This window comes from Xiphophorus hellerii, chromosome 3 (assembly GCF_003331165.1).
Source record: "Xiphophorus hellerii strain 12219 chromosome 3, Xiphophorus_hellerii-4.1, whole genome shotgun sequence".
Classification (NCBI taxonomy): Eukaryota; Metazoa; Chordata; class Actinopteri; order Cyprinodontiformes; family Poeciliidae; genus Xiphophorus; species Xiphophorus hellerii.
In genome coordinates, this window is record NC_045674.1 from 14,337,750 (window position 1) to 14,358,695 (window position 20,946).

A 20,946-nucleotide genomic window follows, 5' to 3' on the forward strand; every position below is an offset into this window, starting at 1 on the left:
AAAAACAACCCAGGAACAAAGTAGGAAAATGAGAGAAAGACAACCTAAAAAAAAAATGACTAGGAGGAAAAGAGAAGAAAATCAGGTTTATTCAGAGGTAAACATCAAACAGCAGGAAAAAAAAGAGCACAACAGGAACAAAAGACAGGCAGAAAAAGAATAATACAGGAAGTAATATTAAGAGCTGCAGCAAAGGATGAGAAAATCCCCAGAATATTAGTTCTCCCACTGAAAGCCAGAAAGGTTAATGGAAAATAAAATGAATTAGTTTGGCTACATGGACAGAAAAGGTGTACGATAAACAAAAAAACAAAATAAAATCTCCCAAATACTTCAACCCAACAGCTATATGAAACTAAAAATGATTGAGAGGTAGATGGTTAGGGTGAGAAGAGACTTGATTCCAGCTGCATCCAGACAAACAGCCCTGATAGAGATCATAACGTCAGAGCTGTGTCTCTGTCTGTCCACTGTCACTGCACAACAAAGTGTGCTCCCACACCAACACTCAAAAACAGGGCACCATCAAAAATAAGTCATTTAACATTGTACAAAATGTTGTTTTGTACACTTTGACCCCTGAAATGTTTTGATTTTAAAACACAACAACTAGTCTCACGGCATTTAACACCAGCCAATGTCTCTGTAGAATCAGTTCACTCAAACAAACTCAGGTAAAGGCCTAATAAATTACATAAGATCCTCTTCTTCAGCAGATAAACGGGTCCTAAGGGATCCACAGTAACACTCTGGTTCGTCTCTGTGGAAGAAAACGGACATTTCCAAGCTTTAAGATATCATGACCTATCCCAGTCCCAGAGTTCATGACAGATGCAAACATTTGGGAGGCTCAGTAGGGGGTGAAGCGGTTGTATCCTCCTCGGTACAGGCTGGCCTGTTAACAGAAGCAGGATTGGAAGGTGTAAGCAGAGGGACAGTAAATACCAGAGGCTCTGCACTTCTGGACTGAGCTCACCATCGTCCCGACTCCATATGTGGCTGTTGGTCCAACTGAGTGGTGATAAGGGTCGGCAGCTGCGGCGTAAACCCGTCCGTATCTGGTGAGGAAGATGTGAAGCAGGTCTGAGTGTCAGACCTCTGGGTAAAATCAGCCTCCTACTAAAGAGGTTCTCAAACATCTTTGTTTCTGATTTTTAAAAGTGACAAATACTGGCTAACTGTGATGTATGAATGAAAACTTTTGACGAAACCTTTGATACTAGTAATATCAAGGTTTTTATTGGCAGGCTATCACAGCAAATTTTCTGCAAAGGCTGATGTTGATGTCGGCGTACCTCAGAGAGCGACATTAGGTCGTTTGCTTTGTAACTAGAACATTAAATATTTACATTTTCCACCATATTGTTGCAGTCAGATGAACGCAGATCATGCAGTTGTACAATTTACAAGCAAAAAAAGAAGCAGCAGACACTTTTAGGAAGTTTTTATTCAAATGATTAATATCTCACGTTTTTCTCAATAATGTTTTTTTAATTTAATTTCCAGCATGACAGTTACATCTCATTAGAACAATATTTGAATTAGACTAAGAAATGTAGGATTATGAAATAGTAAATTAAATTCAAACTATCTCTAAATCCCCAAGCTCAAAAATAATATGTCTTAATCAAAGTAAAACCTAGTTATTTTAGTTAAAGTAATTTACTGATGAGAAAAATTTTACAGATGTTTTCACTTATAAAACTGCTGTATCGTAAGTGCCTCCCTCGCTTTCTACTGGACAATAAAATGATTTATTTACTTGAGAAGGTGAGAAACTTTTGCAATCTTTTCTGAGTGAAAAATCTTGAAACAATTTTGTGTTTCTGTTTTTAGAACGCTGCATGTCTGAGAAACCCCCAAAGGCAACAGGAAAATGTGAACCATATGCTTTATAGGCCCACAGTGATTTTCTCAAGAACATTCTTTTGTTTGCAGATGAAATATTTGAATGTTAAAACATCTGACAGCAATAATAAAAGTAGTTTCTCTGATTTTTAATTTGGAGTTATAGTGTTCTGGAGCTGGGGGCATCTTTTGGGCCGTTCCCCCCACAGAAAAAAAAACAACAATAACAAGATTTTAAAGAAAATGAAGAGGAGTTTTACATATTTTCACATATCTGTGGAGTCATTAAGTACACATTTATTACAGGTGGGCCTACCCGTCACTGTAGGCTGCTGTAGCAGCAGATGCAGACTGAGCCACTCTGTACGCTGTAGGATAACCTCCCTGAAATAAAATAACATTGATACAGTGTCATACAAAGATTAACTAATTTGAAAAATGTTAATTTTAACACAGCTCCTTACATAAACTTCTGCTCCATAGAGTCCATCCTGATATACAACCCTGGGGGTAAAAAAAAAAAAAAAAGTCACAAAAACACACTCAAACAAAAAGTTAAGTAAAACTTGCCTTTGATTTTTATTAAATGTGTATTGGTGAAACTATGAAGCAATAATTATGTAACTTTATCTGATTCAATATAATGTTTACAAGTTGAGTCAAATGTTTTTCATACGGTTTCTATCCATTTTTATCAAGGTTGTAAACTTACATTGTAATATCACTTTTTAAAAGGATGGTTAACACTTAAGTGAAGCAAATTAATGTTAAGCACACAGAAAGAACTGAAAGAACAAAGTATAACACTTATTCTATAAGTGTTTAAAAATAGGTCCCATCAATCCAATTACTTTGCCAGAAAGCTGAAGCTCAGATTTGGGAATGACTTTGAGGATGGGAAAGATGTGGGATTTTCCTACTTCCAAATGAAAAAAAACCCGAAACAATCAAATATTAAAAAAAACTATAAAATATAGATGAACTTGTATATTGATTAGCGTAGGGATTAGAGGTTTACCTGAAAATATAGTAATTTACTGAGATTGTTTTTATAGGCAGAAAAGCTAAAAATGTTAGCACTTTCACAAAGTTGTTTTTATATAAAATAAGCTGAAACTGAATCTCCACTAGCTCTTGTTTACACTAAGCTAGCATTAGCATTGCAGCCTCGCTAGTTGCTACAGGAAGTCAGAGAAGTGCCAGTTTATCGCCTGTGTGTTTTATTTTAAGGTCATCAGACGGTTTATGTCCTGTTTACAAATTGTTGTCACATAATAATCATTTAGTTTTTGGTATGTTTAGCCAGCTGTGAGTCCTGGGCCGCCAGTGATTGTTGAACCCAGGGTCTTACCCCGGATAGGCGGGAACAGCAGCAGGCGCGCCGGCTGCAGAACGAATGGTGTTGTAGACGGCACGACCCCGACCTCGCAGTGCAGATCCCCGGTAGGCCAAGGTAGGAGTCGCTACAGGGTATGGAAAACTGGCAACTACAAACATAGAAATTGAGAGAAAATAAACTTCTTTCACAGTGAAATGTACAATAAAGGCTCTCACTGATGTAGGAATATAAATCAGCCCACCTGTATAAAGCTCAGGTGCGTACATTGCTCCCATTACAGGGTTGATCTTCCAACCAGATGCTGAGAAAAAATAAAAAGAATAAATGAGAACCACCTATAAATAAACGGACCCCTTAATCATGGCGTAGGTCTAGTCAAAGCAGCTCTTCGTCCAGGTGGTGACCAGGATATCAGAGGCTATTGATCTTGGTAACTAAAGTTTACAAAATTGTTTCTGAATGTCTGTTCATACCTACTGAAGTCATTCTGTTTTGCTAATTGAGAATAAACATTGAAATACTTTGTTCACCATTGATTATGACTGATGTCAAACCTTCAGTGTGAAGCTTTATTTTACTGAATATAATGTTTAAAAAGGTGAATATGAAAATAGTTACAATCATGATTTACTATGACTAGATTAATTGACATGCAGCAGCCTAGAGAGGTTTCTCTTCAGACTGAATTTGGTGATAGGAAAAAGTGCAATTCATTTGTTTTGGTAAACGTAGCTTTTATTTTACCTCAAGTCCACGTCTGATTGGCTAATCCGTTGTTATATTTCCTTCCACTGAGTCAGGTTTTAGACTCAGAAAATAAACCTCGATGGGCCGTATCTTTCTCTACCAACCCAGAAATATGCAGAGATTTGGTTGAGATACATGTTTTTGTTGCATCATAGCTGTGTTTTGTGTGTCTTTTTATGGAAGATAATTTTTTCCCTCCATACACCTTAGACATTTTTACAGCATCACAGTAATTGTTATTATCTGTGTTTCCTTTGGTATCAGAACAGCATGATGTTACCAAAGTAAGGCATACTTTGGTAACATCATGGCAGTTTAATTTGACAAATTAAAACTGGTTTATCTTCCTTTTTCTTGCCGCCTTTTTCTTGCCGAATTTAGAGCTAAGATGTAAAACCCATTACATGAAATAACATCATAGGTTCCTGGTAAATATTAGATTTTAATCAGTTTTGTTAGTATTTTGAAAGTCTATTACCTGGCCATAAAATTCCCCTTTAGTCACAATAGTGTACAATTACATTGTCCTTGTTTGTTAACCTTTATATTTGTTTGTAGGGTTTATTTTTGTGAAAATATTCACTGATGATTAGATATTAGGTTAATAATAAATTTAATTCTTGATGGTATTAACAAATAGCTCTTGTTGATTCTTCCTAAGGTATTTAATGGGAATATTAACTTTATTCTAAATAAATTTAAATCCACGAAAAGGCAGGATATAATCCTCAGATTGATTTTGATGGATAACTTGAGCATTAATAAAGCTTCAGACAGCTATAATAGCAATGAAACAAGGCTACATTCAGTTGTCTTACTTGATATTTCTCCATTCATAAGAGGTGTCTGAGGCTTCTTGGTCACTACTCTTGCAGTGGCATTATTGACCTGAGAAAACCGACAAAAACAGCAAACTCAACAAAAATTAATTTCATGGGATGCTCATATGGAAATCTACAAATAGTAAGAACTCTTCACCTCAATCTTCCTCCCTTCTACGATCGTCCCATTTAGCTTTTCTCTCGCTCGGTCTGCCTCCGTAGCACTCTCAAAAGTCACAAATCCAAAACCCTGAACAACATCCATTTTATTAAAATTTATTTTGATGGCAGTTTTAACTGTGATGAAGTGGTTTTGTGTTGTCGCTCACCTTTGACCCTCTTTCATTGAAGATGATTTCTACATCGAGGATTTTGCCAAATTGCTGCAAAATTCATAATAAAGTGAAATAGTGATCCAAAACCTAGAGAAAGACTTTAAAAAACATTTAAAAATAGGCAACCTATTATGCATAATTCATATTTTGCTTATTTTTATATTTCTATTTTTGTCTCAACTGCTTCTAAAAACAGTGTAAGAGCTTAATCATGTTTTTTGGCAATAATTTAAAGTTTTTTGGTGTCTGAAAAATGAGCCCTTTCAAAAATCAGCTAATTGTGGTGTCACATTGCAGTGTTACCTAGCAACCCCAGCAAGACCAGCCCATCACCTAGCAACCCAAGCAAAGCCTCTAGGAGCAGCTTATTTGGATTTAAAGTGACAGGAGACCTAAAACAGCTCATTCTGAACAGAGCTCAAATTAAGCAGAACTGACCACACTAAAATCTCATTAAAGGATGATTTTTTAAAAATGAAATCTTAACTTGTTCAAGGAAGCACAATAGGTCAACTTTAGAGACAACCTATTGATAAAGAAGAGTTAATGTCATACCCCAAACATCTGGCGGAGGTCGGGGTCTCTGAAGCGGAAAGGGATGTTGGAGACATGCAGGCGTTTTGGTTGGGCCTTCCCTGAGCTTTCCTCCTCTGTTCCGGTTCCCGCTCCTGCCCCCGACGACACAGACACACCGAGAGCCTGGGGGTCAGAGGTCACGCTGGCCAAAGCATCCTCCTGACAGAGAAGAAGCAAAGCAGAAAGGACGAGACGAAAGGGGACGTGATGGTACAGACGGAAACAGGAAGATACAAAACAAAAGAGGGAGAGGGCATGAATGAGATGAGACGGAAGAAGACAAAGAGAGCAGCGTTACTGGAAAAAGCAAATCAAGATTTTCTGATGATCAGGTCAGCAAGTTCAGCGAGAGCTTTCAGAAAAAAACTGTAAAGATTACATCATGTCAGCATCACATGACATTCAACAAAGATCATGTTCATGAGCTCAAGTGGTCCAAACCGTGTTTAGCGAGCATTCAGCAACCAGTGGTGCCTCTCAGGCAAAGGTAAGGCAGGTGTGTGAATTTACTAGTAAAGTGTCTGGAAATACATGCCTGCAGGAGGACAACTAATAATCTAAAAACACAGATTACAGCAGTAAAGCTAACCGTCACTTCAGACTGTATGCAGTTGTACAACATAAGTAAGTACACAGATGTGCAACATGACTCAAATATCACCATTTAAATCTGTGCAAACGTAAACATTTGTATTATATAAAGTCGAATCTGATCTGATTAGCGGGGGCTGACATGGTGGACAGAAGGCTGATCCAAAAACACTACAACGACTAAAACCATTTTTAGTTACAGCTGTTCTTAAAATATAAAATACATCTTTATTTGGCTTGGCCATGATGTAAACATGCAAACAGAAAGCTAAAGCCTATATTTTAAAAACGGGTGGATGTTCCTGTGGTTAATTTTTAAGCAATGTTCATGCAGTTAGAAAAAAAAAAGTCAGCTGCAGTTGTATTTGTTTTGTCTAATTGTGTATTTTTACTATTCAGTAGTTCTTCTGAATTACAGTGCCTTGCCAAAGGGTTTTGTCTTGTTAGAAATAGAAACTTTAATCTATTTTACTAGGATTTTACACAATAGACCTACATAAATACTAAATAATTGTAAAGTAAAACAAAAGCCATACATGCTTTTGTTACTTTGTCTACAAATTTTATTTTAATTTGAAAAAATGTGGCAGGAATTTGTTTTTAGCTCCCCTGAGTCAATAATTTACATAATAATCTTTTTTGCGTTCTGTTTCAGTTTTGCCAATCTAGAGAATAAAAATGTCCATGTTTTTTAATGAAACATCTCAAGCTCAATCAGGTTATAGGAAGTATCTGTGAATGTTGATATTAAAGTACTGCCACAGACTTTCAGTAGGATTTAGTTGTGGACTTTGACTAGGCCATTATAACACATGAATGTTCTTTGATCATTCACTTGTAGCTTTAGGTTTGTTCTCCTACTGGCTCAAATTAAATTAAACAGAGTCAGACAGCAAACCCAGTTTCATTTTGGACCGTATCAAAAATCTGAATGTTCTCAAAGGGCTGGTTCTGCCAGAATATATTGATAAAACCAATTAAACTGTTGTCAATAAATAGGATTTTGTGGTGTTAATATTTGTAAGACATTAATGTGATATTAGCACTAACATATGATGTTGAATGTGACTTGTTATTACTGGTTACATAAATCACGGTCTATAACTTGACAACCACATAAGGCTGAGACAGCAGTCAGTTAAGCCCAACGTTTTTGACCAATTTTGAGAAAATTTTGGGGTAAAATGTGGGGATCTGTTGATTTTGTGTGAATTTGAGGATTTGTGAAAAACTGGAGGTACTTACTGATGTAATTTGAAGTCTGGAGAGCCACATAAAAAGTTACGGTGGGCCAGATTTGGCCCCCGGGTCTTGAGTTTGACACATGTGGCGTACACTATTCAGGTCACTACTGTAGACAATTCACTACGCTGGATCTTATTTAGGGGTTTCAGAGCAAAATGGCTGAATACAAATGCCTGCCACACTTTTCAAGTCTTATTTGTAAAATACTTCAAAACCATGTATGCTTTTCTTTTCATTTCCCTTCACAATTATGCAGCAAAATGTGACAAAGCGGAAATGTTTGTGAACACTTTAACAAGGCACTCTATTTATTTTTGATTAACAGTAAAAGTGATCAGTTATTAAAAGCTAATAAAAAATCTGAATTATTTGATTTTCATGTGATGCAACACAAAAATGTTCTCACCTCTGTTGCACGAGTTGCACTTCCTACCTGAGCTGTGTGGCCTGTGTGTATAAACTGCCTCATGCAGAACAATTCAGAGAGTAATGTGCCAAAACCAAAACATTCATGGTCTCACAATGCACCACAATGCTGGAGTGTGCGCTGATATGCACTGGGTGCAGGATCATCAATCGTTGCAAGAAAAGTGTTAAAACTATTTAAAATAAAAGCCCAAGAAGGATCTTAAAAATACAAAAGTTTTATCATAGCTGCAAAAGGATGGACAGAGAGCATAATAAGGAGAAGGAAAAGAAAGCATGAAAATACAAGAAGGAATTGCACTTTAAAGATTTGAAAATTAGCATTCTAGTACCAGGAGGCAGATAAGGAGAAAAGAGGCCTCAGTGCAGCAGTGAAAGACAGAAATAAACCAGAAGGAACAAGGCAAAGATGGTGCGCAGGAAGCTTAAAATGAGGAGGATGATGAGAAGAAGGCAAAGGGGGGGATCAGAACCGAGGGGTCAGTTTCAGGTCATGGTGCTGCTTTTCTGCCAAGTGTTAAATGTAAAATGTCAAGGGGCAACATTAATAAGATGGTGGCAGGGAAAAGGTTCAGGGATACATTCACCCAGGGAGGCATAACAGGCTCACAGTACTGGCTTTCTGTGACTGACTGCAGCAGACAGCATCACATCCGCCCTCAAACACACACCCACACACAGGCCGGGGCGGGGGGACCGGGGGGAGCCGGGTGGTGGTGTCGCGTCACGATGCAGATTTGTGTTCTGGACCTGAGCGATATTTCAGAGCGGGGAGAGGGAGGAGGGGTTCTCATCTGGTCAGCCTTCCCCACTTTGACCCCCTCCCTCCGAGGCGACGTCTCAGCTTTCCCCCGAAATTCAGCACGGACCCAAGAATGTCAGGGGCTCTATAGCGATAAAATATATAGACGGGGGCCACAAAAAACACCATTTATGAGAGGACGAAGAGATATCTGCGGCACAAGCAGCAGGACACACAGCCGAAGTGCCACACAAATCAAACTAAACAGCTCATGTCTTCATGACTGAACTGCAATGAAGGAAAACAGCAACACTGCCATTTCAACCTGCTTCATCATTTTCATTTATAATAAATACCCTTAAATCACTTCATCAGTCAGGAAAGTCTTTACTTTTTAAAGGATTTGAAAATCAGGTTTTCTTTCCTTATATTTTACTGCAACCCATTAAACAGTAGTGATTTATAAACAAGTTTCTTTCCATATGCTAAACTTTGTTGTTGTCTTTTTAAAGTACTGTATCAGATAGGCTGGGTCAGTGTTACACTGAGAGGTGTGGTGTGGAAGAAAAAACTCCTCAAAGTTGGCTGTAGCATAAACAAAGGTGGTTTATTAGGCCTCCTTTAGCACAGCATGGCTCACAGACAAGACAAAATGACATCTTCTCAAGCTTTCTTCCCCCCCTTTTGGCTCAGCCAACAGTCCTCTTATATACTGTTGTCCCCACCTTCTCAATTAACTGCCCAGCCAATCAAAGTCCGGCAAACATGGGCCTTTCTATAAAAGAGCTGGGTTTGAGGCGGGCCTCCTCTTTGGTAGGTTCCAAGATGGCCGCTACAAGGACACACCCAAAAGGTAACAAACATTTCACAAACAAAAGGATCACATACACATTCTAGAATTTAAATGTTACAGAAAAATATTATTGCTTCTTAACATTTACTCACTTCTTCCCCCTCTGGTTTACAAAACTCAGGTAAACGAGAAAGGTAGTCAGCAATAAGATTTTTCTTACCTGGACAATGCTGTATGGTGAACTGGTATGGCTGAAGGGCGAGGCACCAACGTAATATACGGGCATTCTGATGCTGCTTGGAATGCATCCACTTCAGAGGTCTGTGATCAGTTTGCAGAGTAAACTCCCTTCCTAGGAGATAATATTTTAAAGAGTCCAAAGCCCACTTTATTGCAAGTCCTTCCTTTTCTACTGTGGAGTACTTTTTCTCCCGGTCAAAAAGCTTTTTACTTAAGAAAAGGACAGGTTTCTCTTCACCAGCTTCTCCCTGAGCTAGCACTGCTCCAAGACCAACATTTGAAGCGTCCACTTGAACAATAAACGGCTTGGAAAAGTTAGGACTCTGTAAAACAGGAGCTTGACAAATCAGTTTCTTTAAAGATTGAAATGCATGTTCACAGTCCTCCTTCCACATAATTTTAGAAGTAGACTTTTTTGTCAACTCAGTCAGAGGGGCTGCCAAAGTTGAAAAATGGGGTATAAATCTTCTATACCACCCAACTAAGCCCAAAAATGATCTCACTTGCTTCTTTGTTTGAGGTCTGGGAATTGTTTGAATGGCTCTTATTTTTTCAAGTTGTGGCTTTATCTGTCCATGGCCAACAAGGTAGCCCAGATATTTTACTTCTTCTTGTGCCCATGCACACTTGTTCACATTCAGAGTGAGACCAGCATTCTGGATCCTTGCCATTACCACCTTTAGATGTTGTAGATGATTCTCCCAAGTTTCACTGTAGATCACAACATCATCCAGGTAGGCGGCAGCAAACGTGGAACAGTCACTAAGAATAATGTCCATCAACCTTTGAAAGGTAGCTGGTGCTCCATGAAGACCAAATGGTAGAACCGTGTAATGAAATAAACCCATTCCTGGAATCTGAAAGGCTGTGTATTCCTTACAGGATGGATCTAAAGGCACTTGCCAGTAACCCTTACATAAATCTAATGTTGTGATGTATTTGGCTTTCCCCAGTCTTTCCAGTAGCTCGTCAATGCGTGGCATGGGATAAGAATCAAAACAGGAAATGCTGTTTAACTTTCTTAAGTCAGAACAAAAACGTAGTTGATTTGAGTCTTTTTTAGGAACCAACACAATGGGATTTGACCACTCACTTCTTGATGGCTCTATAACTCCCATTTCCAGCATCATCTGGACCTCTTTTTTCAGTGGATCCATCATTCTTTCTGGAATCCGGTAAGGCTTAAGACGAACAGGTGTTGTATCTTTCAAAGTTATTTTGTGTGTTATAATTTCAGTCCGCCCAGGTACATCTGCAAACAGGGATGGAAAAGACTGTTTAATCTCACCCAGCTGTTGCCACTGATCAGGAGTCAGATGCTTAGGAGCCTTTTCAGATTTGGTCAATTCTCTGCATGGACTCATTTCAGCTTCCCCATCTTTCAACACAGCACTATCTTCTGGCTGAACATCTTGTACCATCAGGATCTGCTTCACATCCATTTCTGGAACATTTCTTTCATGATACTCCTTTAATAGATTTACATGAAGCAGTTGCTTTGACTTTTGTTTTTCTGGACAGATAATTTCATAAGTCACTGGTCCTGCTCTTCTAACCACAGTGTAGGGTCCTTGCCATTTAGCAAGCAACTTACTTGGCCCACTGGGCAAGAGTACTAAGACTTTCTGGCCCGTCTTCAGCTCTCTTTCACGGGCACGTCTGTCGTACCATACCTTTTGCTTATGTTGAGCCTTCTCCATATGATCTTTAACTTGTTCTCTGTACTTTTCCAGGTTGTCTCTCATCTGAAGTATGTAGGAGATGATGTTTGTTGGTGAAGCCGCTTCACTGGACCCTGATGCCACTCCAGCCACCCAGTTCTCCTTCAGCATATCCAAAGGGCCTCTAACCTGTCTTCCATAAAGCAACTCAAAAGGAGAAAAACCAGTTGAGGCTTGTGGTACTTCTCTGTAAGCAAACAAAAGGAAAGGCAACCATTTATCCCAGTTTTTGCCAGCATCATCAATAAACTTTCTCAACATTTGCTTTAATGTACCATTAAATCGTTCTACCAAACCATCAGTTTCTGGATGGTATGGAGTAGTACGAATACCTTTTACACCCAGTTGATCATAAAGAGTTTTCATCACTTGTGACATGAAATTGGTACCCTGATCTGTCAGAATCTCCTTTGGGATACCAACTCTGGAGAAAAGGTCCACTAAACACCGAACAATGTGTTTAACCTGCAGAGAACGTAATGGATAAACATCTGGATATCTGGTTGCATAATCACAGATGACTAATGCATATTTATAGCCATTACTGCTCTTAGGTAAAGGACCTATGATATCCATGGCGATTCTCTCGTAAGGAACACTCATTATAGGTAATGTCTGCAACTGGGCACGGTCTGAAACTTTAGTAGGGGCCACCAACTGACAGTCATGACATGTTTTGCAGTATTCAACTACATCTTTATATAATCCTGGCCAATAAAAACGTTGGGCAACACGATTATAAGTTTTTGCCTGTCCTAAGTGCCCTGACCATGGTATAGTGTGACCCAAATGCAGAATTACTGAACGGTATTCTTTTGGCACAACAAGTCTGGGTTCATCAATGTCTGCTAGATACAAAAGTTTATCCCTTATAATGAAAGGCTCTCCTGCTAAACTTTTAAACTCAGCAGCACTCTCTTTTCCACCATCTTTATGTGCTTTATTAAAGAGAGGTTTCAAAGATGGATCGTTTTCTTGTCTCTCTTTAAAGTTATTAGGAATTTTCCACTGGAAATCAATACATGGAGTTAATGGCAATGCAGGTTCAGGGTGTTTTGACCTGCTTTTGTTCCTATTTTTCTCCTGTCTACGCTGTCGTTTTGATTTCCTGATTTTATTTCCTACTTCATACAGATCATCATCTACATCTGGCAGAGGTTCTAAACCCTTTTTCATGGAACGTGTGGTGACAGCACAGGAATAAGCCACCGAGTTTTCTTGAACCAAACTGTCTAGGATTGGTAAATCTTCTCCTAGGATAACATCATATGCTAACTGATTCAAAACTCCAACAGTCAACATAAAAACATGTCCTTTAACATTAATAGTGACATCAGCAGTTGGATACTCTTTCTGACATCCATGAACACAAGTAATGTTTACCGGTTTGTTAAAGTTAGGCAGTACATTACTCAACAAAGATGATTTCACCAGAGTTTGTGAGCTACCTGTGTCTGCAAGAGCTTTTACAGCTTTGCCATTTATCACCACATCAACTACATGTTTATGTGGAATCACGTCATCAGAAAGTTCATAATTATGTTCTTTGGAAGGTACCACACATAACTCTACTGACTTACTTTTTCTTAATGGACATAAAGAAGCTTTGTGACCAGGCTGCTGACAATAGTAACAAATGAGACCATACTTTAGTCCAGACTGTGTATACTTCTTACCACCCCTCTTGTCCAAATTGTCAGCATTAGTTGCACCTGGAGGTTTTACCTCCATAGACCTTGGTCTCTCAGTCTCTCTTGACTTAAAAGGTTCTCTGTGAGCAGCCAGGTAACGTTCAGCCAGGTCTGCCGCTTCTTCTCCAGTCTTTGGATTGTTCTCCTTCACCCATGTGCGGACGTCTGGTTGAAGCACACGAAGATACTGCTCCAAAATGATTGTTTCCCCAATCTCTTCTTTACTCCGACTGTCAGGCCGCATCCATCGCCTGTAGAGTCCCTTTATCCGACCATAGGTTTCACGTACACTCTCTCCCACTGGAACACTGATGCTTCGAAACCGGAATCTGTAGGTCTCTTCTGTTACATTAAACTTAGACAACACAGCAGCTTTAATAGCGTCATAAGAGTCAGACTGGTCCTCATCCATTCCAGCATATGCCTCAAGGGCTTTTCCAGTCAATAATGTGACCACTCTAGCAGCCCAATCAGCTGGTTGCCATCCCCATGTTTTAGCAATGCGTTCAAAACGTATGAAAAAACTTTCAGGATCCTCACCCTCCTTAAAGTCAGGTATTCTCGGATCACCTCCACGGGTTGGTTCCACTCTTTGTGCTGGAGCTCCTTGTGCTATATGCCGCTGGGGCTGAGATGGAGAATGAGGTTCAGCTTGGTAATCAGAGGCTCCTTGGACTTCCTCTGTTGCAGACAGCTGAGACAGTGTCCTAGTCTCTCGCTTTGGGAAAGCTGCTTCTGTAGAAATGCCAGTCTCGATAGACAGCTCATGTTCAGCATAAACATCACTTCGCAGTTTTGGCATGTTACTGCGCAACTGTTTAATCTGATCAAACAGTATTGCTTCTGTACGTTTAGAACGTCGCATAAATTCTCTTATTTCATCAAAGATGTCAGATTCAGAATGTTCTTTACTCACAGCACCAACTGTAGTCTGCTTAGGCCGCACAACCGGTTCAAAAATGTCTTCACCAGCCATGGCTCCTTCAGGTAATGAATCCGGCTCTGCTGGTCCTCCGCTTTGTCCTTCTTCCATCTCAGAAAGGGGGCTTTTCTTTGTCCCACGAGTTCTTCCACGTCCTACTCCTCTCATTTAGCCTGTCGTCTTCCTTCATTCACAGGCGTAAACCATCCCACTCCTGACACCACTGTTACACTGAGAGGTGTGGTGTGGAAGAAAAAACTCCTCAAAGTTGGCTGTAGCATAAACAAAGGTGGTTTATTAGGCCTCCTTTAGCACAGCATGGCTCACAGACAAGACAAAATGACATCTTCTCAAGCTTTCTTCCCCCCCTTTTGGCTCAGCCAACAGTCCTCTTATATACTGTTGTCCCCACCTTCTCAATTAACTGCCCAGCCAATCAAAGTCCGGCAAACATGGGCCTTTCTATAAAAGAGCTGGGTTTGAGGCGGGCCTCCTCTTTGGTAGGTTCCAAGATGGCCGCTACAAGGACACACCCAAAAGGTAACAAACATTTCACAAACAAAAGGATCACATACACATTCTAGAATTTAAATGTTACAGAAAAATATTATTGCTTCTTAACAGTCAGACTTTAGAAAGGGCTTACAGATTTATTTATTTATTTTTTATGAATGTGTGTTTTTGCAGACATTTTACTTCATGTCAAACTCTTAGACACAAATCAGGTGACTTGTACTATTTTGGGATTTTTATGAATATAATCAATATTCACACATTCTAAAATTATTGTGTAGTTATAGTCAATATTTTTGGGAACAACATGAACCTCCATGTTATCAAACTTACCATGCATCATTTCATACCTGCTGATGTATATGACTAATGTACTGGAATTTGCAATAGTAAAATAATTTTTCTTTAGTGGATAGGGCACCAAAACTGGTGCAGCCCAGAGGCCCATATCCTTCTAAATCCGGCCCTGCAGATTGCTCTCCAAAGCTGACATAAAATGTAAACAAAACAGAAAATGCTGCAATCTTGAAATGTGACCTGTTTTACTAGCAGCTAAAAAAGACGCAGAGGAAACGCAGATATTTATTTCCAACAACAAACACGCCGTCAGCTGTCCCCCATGGGCTCCGTACAAGGACATAACAGAGGCGAGCCTCTAAATATAGAGAGAAACTTTATCTCAGAGCTCTGCTGTGACCTACATTGGATAATGAATTACTGAAGATCAGATTTTATTGGGACTTGATTCCAGTTTTTATCACAAACCTCTCTTACCGTGTTGCTGGGGGTCAGGGTGTCGGCCCCTTCGAGCTGGGGGCCCTGATAGACCCTGAGCTGGGGGTGTTCAGGGTAGTCGGAGCTGTGCGAGCTGAAATCAAGAGTGGGCAGCCTGCTGGCAGATGTTGGTGGGCCTTGAGTAGGCGGAGGATACGAAGGCGGTGGAGCATAAACCTGTGGGAGGGCGGGGTCTGCGCTGCCGGCTCCGGGCTCCTGGGCGGGCCCCCCCTGGAGAGAGGAGATGAGTCTCTGGTCACAAAAAAACTCAAAGATGTAAACAAATAAACCACATGATGCTCTTCTTCTGCAACAAACTGTTAATAGAGCAGAGAAAATATGTTAAAATGACAGACAAATGTGCAATAATGTTAAAATAAAGAGATTCAGTTCTCTTCATATGGCAATAAAATAAGTTGTGGAAACAGTGTAGAAAATCTTTACAGGTAACTTTTACCACAAAAGGAAAATACAAGGTACAAACTTCTTTTATATTAAAAACATTATAAAAGACAAATAAAGAACTAGTCTGAAATGCACAATGATTTGTTTGTTTATTGTTTTTGAGACTTGTTTGAAAGAAACATCCATCATAAAATCAGTGTAAATTTCACAAAGAAAAATATTCTGCATTTTGACCATTTAGATGAGTATACCTTCAGTTCATTTTGTCTTTCAGTTTTCATGTATTTTCCTGTTTTTCTTTAGTTTTTATCCCATTTTAGTCTTTTTAAAATGTGTTTTGTATTTCAAAAAGGCATTTAAAATACAAAATGACAGATGACATTTTTATGTTTTAGTTTTAGCATAAAAATGTCATTTGTGGAAATGGTTAAATCCTTTTTCAAATAAAGTTCTATTTATAAAATATACTAAAAACAGTAACAAACCTATCAATAAACGGCAAGATATGCAGATGATAAATTGTACAATTTTAATTAAAAAAAAAAATTAAAAACCTGTTTTTCACTGACATGTCATTTTTTATTTTATTTTATTTTTTTACTCCTCCAGATAAAATATCTAAAACCAGTTGATTTGAGGTTTCAAGTCTAATCAGAAACAATGAAAGTGTCAGAAACTTTTCAGTCTCAAACTTATAATGAAATCAAACTAAATCCTACAGTTAAAGAGGAATTGTCTTACCCCGCTTTGATGGTTCTCTCTCTGATGCATTTTACAACAACTGCTGCATGTTTTAATGCCGGCGGATCACCCGCCCACCACAGCATGACTGCCTCTCATCAACCAATCACATCCAATCAGCGCCTGACCAGCTCCAGTCTCCTCCACCCCGAAATGACTCCTGAAGCTGCAGCACGCTGCGCTGATTGTTCTGATCATCATTGGAACATCAGGGGGATTCCATAAGTGGATGTTTATATGACTTCATTGAAAATAAAAATACTATTAAATGAGATGTGATTCGATGGTTTCTACACGTGTCAATCAAAAGATTTTAAATAGTTTAAAATTAAAGTGTGTAAAAGTTAAGAAGAGTTAGCTATTTTACTTTCTAAAAGTGTAAAAAAAAAATTATCTTTTTTGTTGTGTTTATGTAGTTCTGATATGATACTGAGAGTTTAATCTATTCTTTGTGTTTGAGCTTGTTTTGTTTACAAATAGATCTACCAATTTCCATTAAATCTGTGTTGAAATGCTGGTTGTGGTGATGATGTTCTTCACGAGACGAGAAGTCCCTAATCAATTTCTAAACGACTTTAAACCAGCCCTTTAAATTAAGATAAAGACAACTTAAAGGTTTCAGGTTTCAAAAATCAATTTCAAAGCCTCTTTTATCTAAACTCTGATTTGAAAAAACTGAGTCAATTCATCAGAGATGACATCAGAAATCAATATGGCAGCTGAAGGTAGAAAACATAACGCTGCTGAAAAGAAAGAAACTGCCGATGGTTTATCTTTTATATCTTCTCAACCTTTAGTAAACAAATTGCTGCATAAAATGCTGAGAAATGCCAAGGCTTTGTGTTGCTACTGCTTAGTTTTATTTGAAATATATCTGATATACCAGGTTAAAGGTCACAAGTCAGAACTTCATTGGGATTTGGTAATTGTTCTGAAAGCAATGCATCTCTCTGCATCGTAAACATCAAAACTCTCCCTGTGTAACTCAGTTAGATTAGATAAAAACTATCACAAGCTTTAATAAACAGTTTATAGTAATAGTTTATCCTGTAACTTTCAGTGCATTTTATATGAATGGCAGCCATATTGGTTATTGAGCTCAGATTCAGACTTTTCCTGTCAGAAATTCCCCTTCAGAGAGTTTTTGTTGAATTTTCATTTAGAAACTTGGATAAATTGTAGGTAGCTTTGTCAGAGGATGCAAATCTCACTGTTTTTCACAAGTACTGACCTCCAAGATAAATTTAAGGCATCGTGAAGTATTTGTAGACTGACGAAAAACCTTTTTACTCTTGTTATGTTGAAAATAAAACATTTTAAGATGTGGTAGGTGAATCAGCAGATTGTTGTTTACACCTAGTCATGTAGCTAAGATGCTTTAGGATCATGATGCATGTGCCCTACTAGCACAACTTTACTATACTTAGTTTGTACACACTACTTCCTTACTACTTAGCCTATAATTGTCTTATATTGAAATTAGTTTAATTATCTGAAACCTGTACGTGTGTACGTGTGTTAGAGGGCACAAATACTTTTTTCACTGAATATGATCAGTGATTATGTTTATATTTGTAGTTGCTGACTCTTTAGCATCATCTCTAAAGGATTTATGACAGAATTTCAAATTATTGCTATTACCATTGAGCTTAATTGATTCCCTAACACATCTAAATGCAGATTTTTCCTGTACCATTCACTTTTACAAGTATTTCAGCTTTTTATCTTTAGAAACTGTCTCTGTCTCTGTTTTATATAAACAGAGAGATTAAGCAAGATGAAAGAGTCTGTTAGATATCACTGTCAGCCACACACTCCTCCTTCTAACTCCCAGCCTGACTCAGTCAACAGATGCAAACACACAGACCTTTTTTTTTAAAAAAAAAAAAAATCCCCATTTGTTCGCTCTTTCTCTCCTCTCCTTCTTCAGCTGTCAGTGGGCAATCAGAGGCCGACAGCTCGGAGCCAGGTGCTCACAGTGGCAGCTGCCACAGGATTTACACAACAAGGCCACTCAGACTGCAGATGTTGGCAGTTCAGAGGCCCTCAAGAACAAGTCTTACAGCAATACCCAGCTTGTTTGGGGAAAATGGATACTTATTGCTCCATTTGTGTTGTGTATTTTGATTTTTAGATTAAAAAACTATAAATGTGGCTCTAAAAGAGTGAGGCAAAGGAAATGGAGAGAAGGGGGAAGACAAAGAGAGGCATGTGTCAGTGGTCCCTCGGTGGACTTTAAAGCACAGCTGTTGCAACTTGAGACTCAGTGGATGTTCAGCCCAAACTGGTGACATTAAACTGTACTTTAAAATAATCCTTTAAAGGTGAAATTGCTCTAAGATACTTTAAGAACAAGCATTTCACTCTTTAGGCTTTTACATGAACAACATCTTACTTTTGAGGTATTTTTGCTGCAATCTCCCATTTATGTTGATCAAATGATCAATTAAAGCTGCAATAGATAACTTTAAAAAACGTTCAAGCAGTTTGAACATCCACTGCTTCCAGTCAGAAACAACCAATCAGAGCCAAGAGGAGGGTCTTAGCGCTGTCAATCATGTTTGTGTACGCAAGAACCAAGTGACTGCAGAACATTTAATTTTTTTCATAGATTGTTCGTCTGATATTATACTGTCAGGACATAGTGACAGTTTTAACAAATATTTAAAATAATGATAATTTTTATAAAATTTACCCCCACTTTAAATGTAAATTTAATCCTTGCTGTTAAACTGAACACATGTAAACACAGGTTTTACAACTGTCTTCAGTGCTGCTGGCTGCAAATGACACAACACAGGAAACAGAACCTCTTCTTCTAATTGTCGGTTCAGGAGAAGAAGACTAAAAATACTACTAGTGTGAAGCTCAGTGACAAGGCAGAGAAATACCAGAAGCATTGTGGCTTTACTGGTATGTCAGGGACACTTGCTGCTGGTATCACTCAGACCAGAGGACTAAAGATAGTGTCCCCTTAGCTAGATAAAGAAAAGATACTGCAGAATGTTATTCCTTTATTCTCTGGATTTATTTCTAATCTTTCTCTGACAGAATGCAGCAAAAAACTTTAACCTTTGAGTCTTTTGTTTGTTTGTCTTCCCCCCCCCAAACATCTAAAAACTGCTTTGAATCTAAAATAATTTGCTAAAATGTTAAAATAGCAATTTTATAATGGTCAAAAGAAAGAAATCCAGTTTGTGTAAATTTGGATTTTCTCTTACGAAATTAAAACAATTAGTCTGTCTATTCAAGTTTTAAATTACATAACAAAATTATTGGCAAAGAGACAAAGATTGTTTTATTTTTAGTCAAATTTCTTACACTCTGAAAGTTGTCAGACGTCAACATGAGCGAGCAAATACTTCATCCCGTGACGTCACCTCACTCACGGTAGGAGTGCGATTCTGCTTCAGACGCTCATAAGACAAATGTTTACGCTTTACTTATCCTCATCTAGATTCACCAGAAGGTTATACATGTTTGCATATGTTACAAATGTTACTGTTTATATATTTGTTTGTGTTTGTGGTGAAAGAAATTACAGGATTTACAGAAGAAACAGCGCCTCCTACAGTCAGAGTGTATGATGGTATTAGGTGTCATTTCTCTTCTCTGGTGATTTTATTTTTTATTGTTTTAAAAATAAAAAATAAAATTAAACCAGGTTTAAATTTCCACTGAAAAAAACTGACTGTATTTCAATTAAATACTTTGTATTTTAAGTACTATATTTTTTGTTTTTCATTACTTGTTTTTGAATCAAATGACCAACGCATGCATGGACCAACATTACTACTTTATGCAGCTCATTCAGAGTATTCTTATTGCAACATTATTCATTGCTTAGCTTATTTCTGTTCTCTTAATCAAAGGTTAGTTTGAGTCATTAGGTCAAAGATCAACAAACGTCTGTATGACACTGTGAAATTGCAGAATAAATCAAGCGTTACCTGAACTAGGCTGGGGTAGCATGTGGTTGTCTGTGGATAGACGGGAAGTCCGTAAGGCTGGAGGATCACAGTGGGTGAGGAGAGCATAGCCCGGGAGGTGGAGGGGAAAAGGAGAAAGGAAAGCAAGGGAAAAGGAAAAGGTTTGTATGCACACGGAAGATCAGGCAACCAAACTGGAGTAAAAAAAAAGAAAAAAAAAGAGGAAAAATCCCAAACAGAAGTAGCACAAGATCCTCCTGGGTTAGGATTGTACTTCACCTGACAGGTAATTAAAAAAAATACAAAGAAACTTCCTTAGTCAGGAAAAGAGAGTGTATGGAGCGTTGAAAGAGAAAACAAGTGTGCTTCTGTGTGTTCATCAGTTGATCATGCTGGATGACAGACAGAAACACATGCTGGGGGTCCCCTTTCAGAGTTATAAAAATAGCAATGTCCTTCTGGTTGAGTTTATCACCCTACCTTCTTCACAATTATGCACCATTTAATGTAAGACGAGACATTATTAGCATGAATATGCACAATAAAT

At 38.4% G+C, this 20,946-nt stretch overlaps 1 protein-coding gene across 2 annotated transcripts; it reads right to left on the minus strand.

Annotated features, from left to right (window-relative positions):
- Nucleotides 1-66: 66 nt before the first annotated feature.
- rbfox1l (RNA binding fox-1 homolog 1, like) lies at nucleotides 67-20,799 on the minus strand. 2 transcript variants are annotated; one of them, XM_032558772.1, is made up of 12 exons: nucleotides 20,421-20,798; nucleotides 15,325-15,555; nucleotides 5,646-5,825; nucleotides 5,085-5,138; nucleotides 4,913-5,005; nucleotides 4,753-4,822; nucleotides 3,429-3,488; nucleotides 3,200-3,335; nucleotides 2,313-2,352; nucleotides 2,165-2,232; nucleotides 977-1,058; nucleotides 67-895 (listed from the first exon to the last, which is right to left on the minus strand). In XM_032558772.1, the coding sequence occupies exons 1-12, from the start codon at nucleotides 20,505-20,507 to the stop codon at nucleotides 851-853; spliced, it is 1,146 nt and encodes a 381-aa protein (XP_032414663.1). In that variant the 5' UTR covers nucleotides 20,508-20,798; the 3' UTR covers nucleotides 67-850. The 2 variants fall into 2 exon arrangements, with proteins under 2 accessions (XP_032414663.1, XP_032414662.1); XM_032558771.1 differs by having other exon boundaries at nucleotides 3,200-3,488; nucleotides 20,421-20,799.
- Between the last annotated feature and the right edge of the window lie 147 nt (nucleotides 20,800-20,946).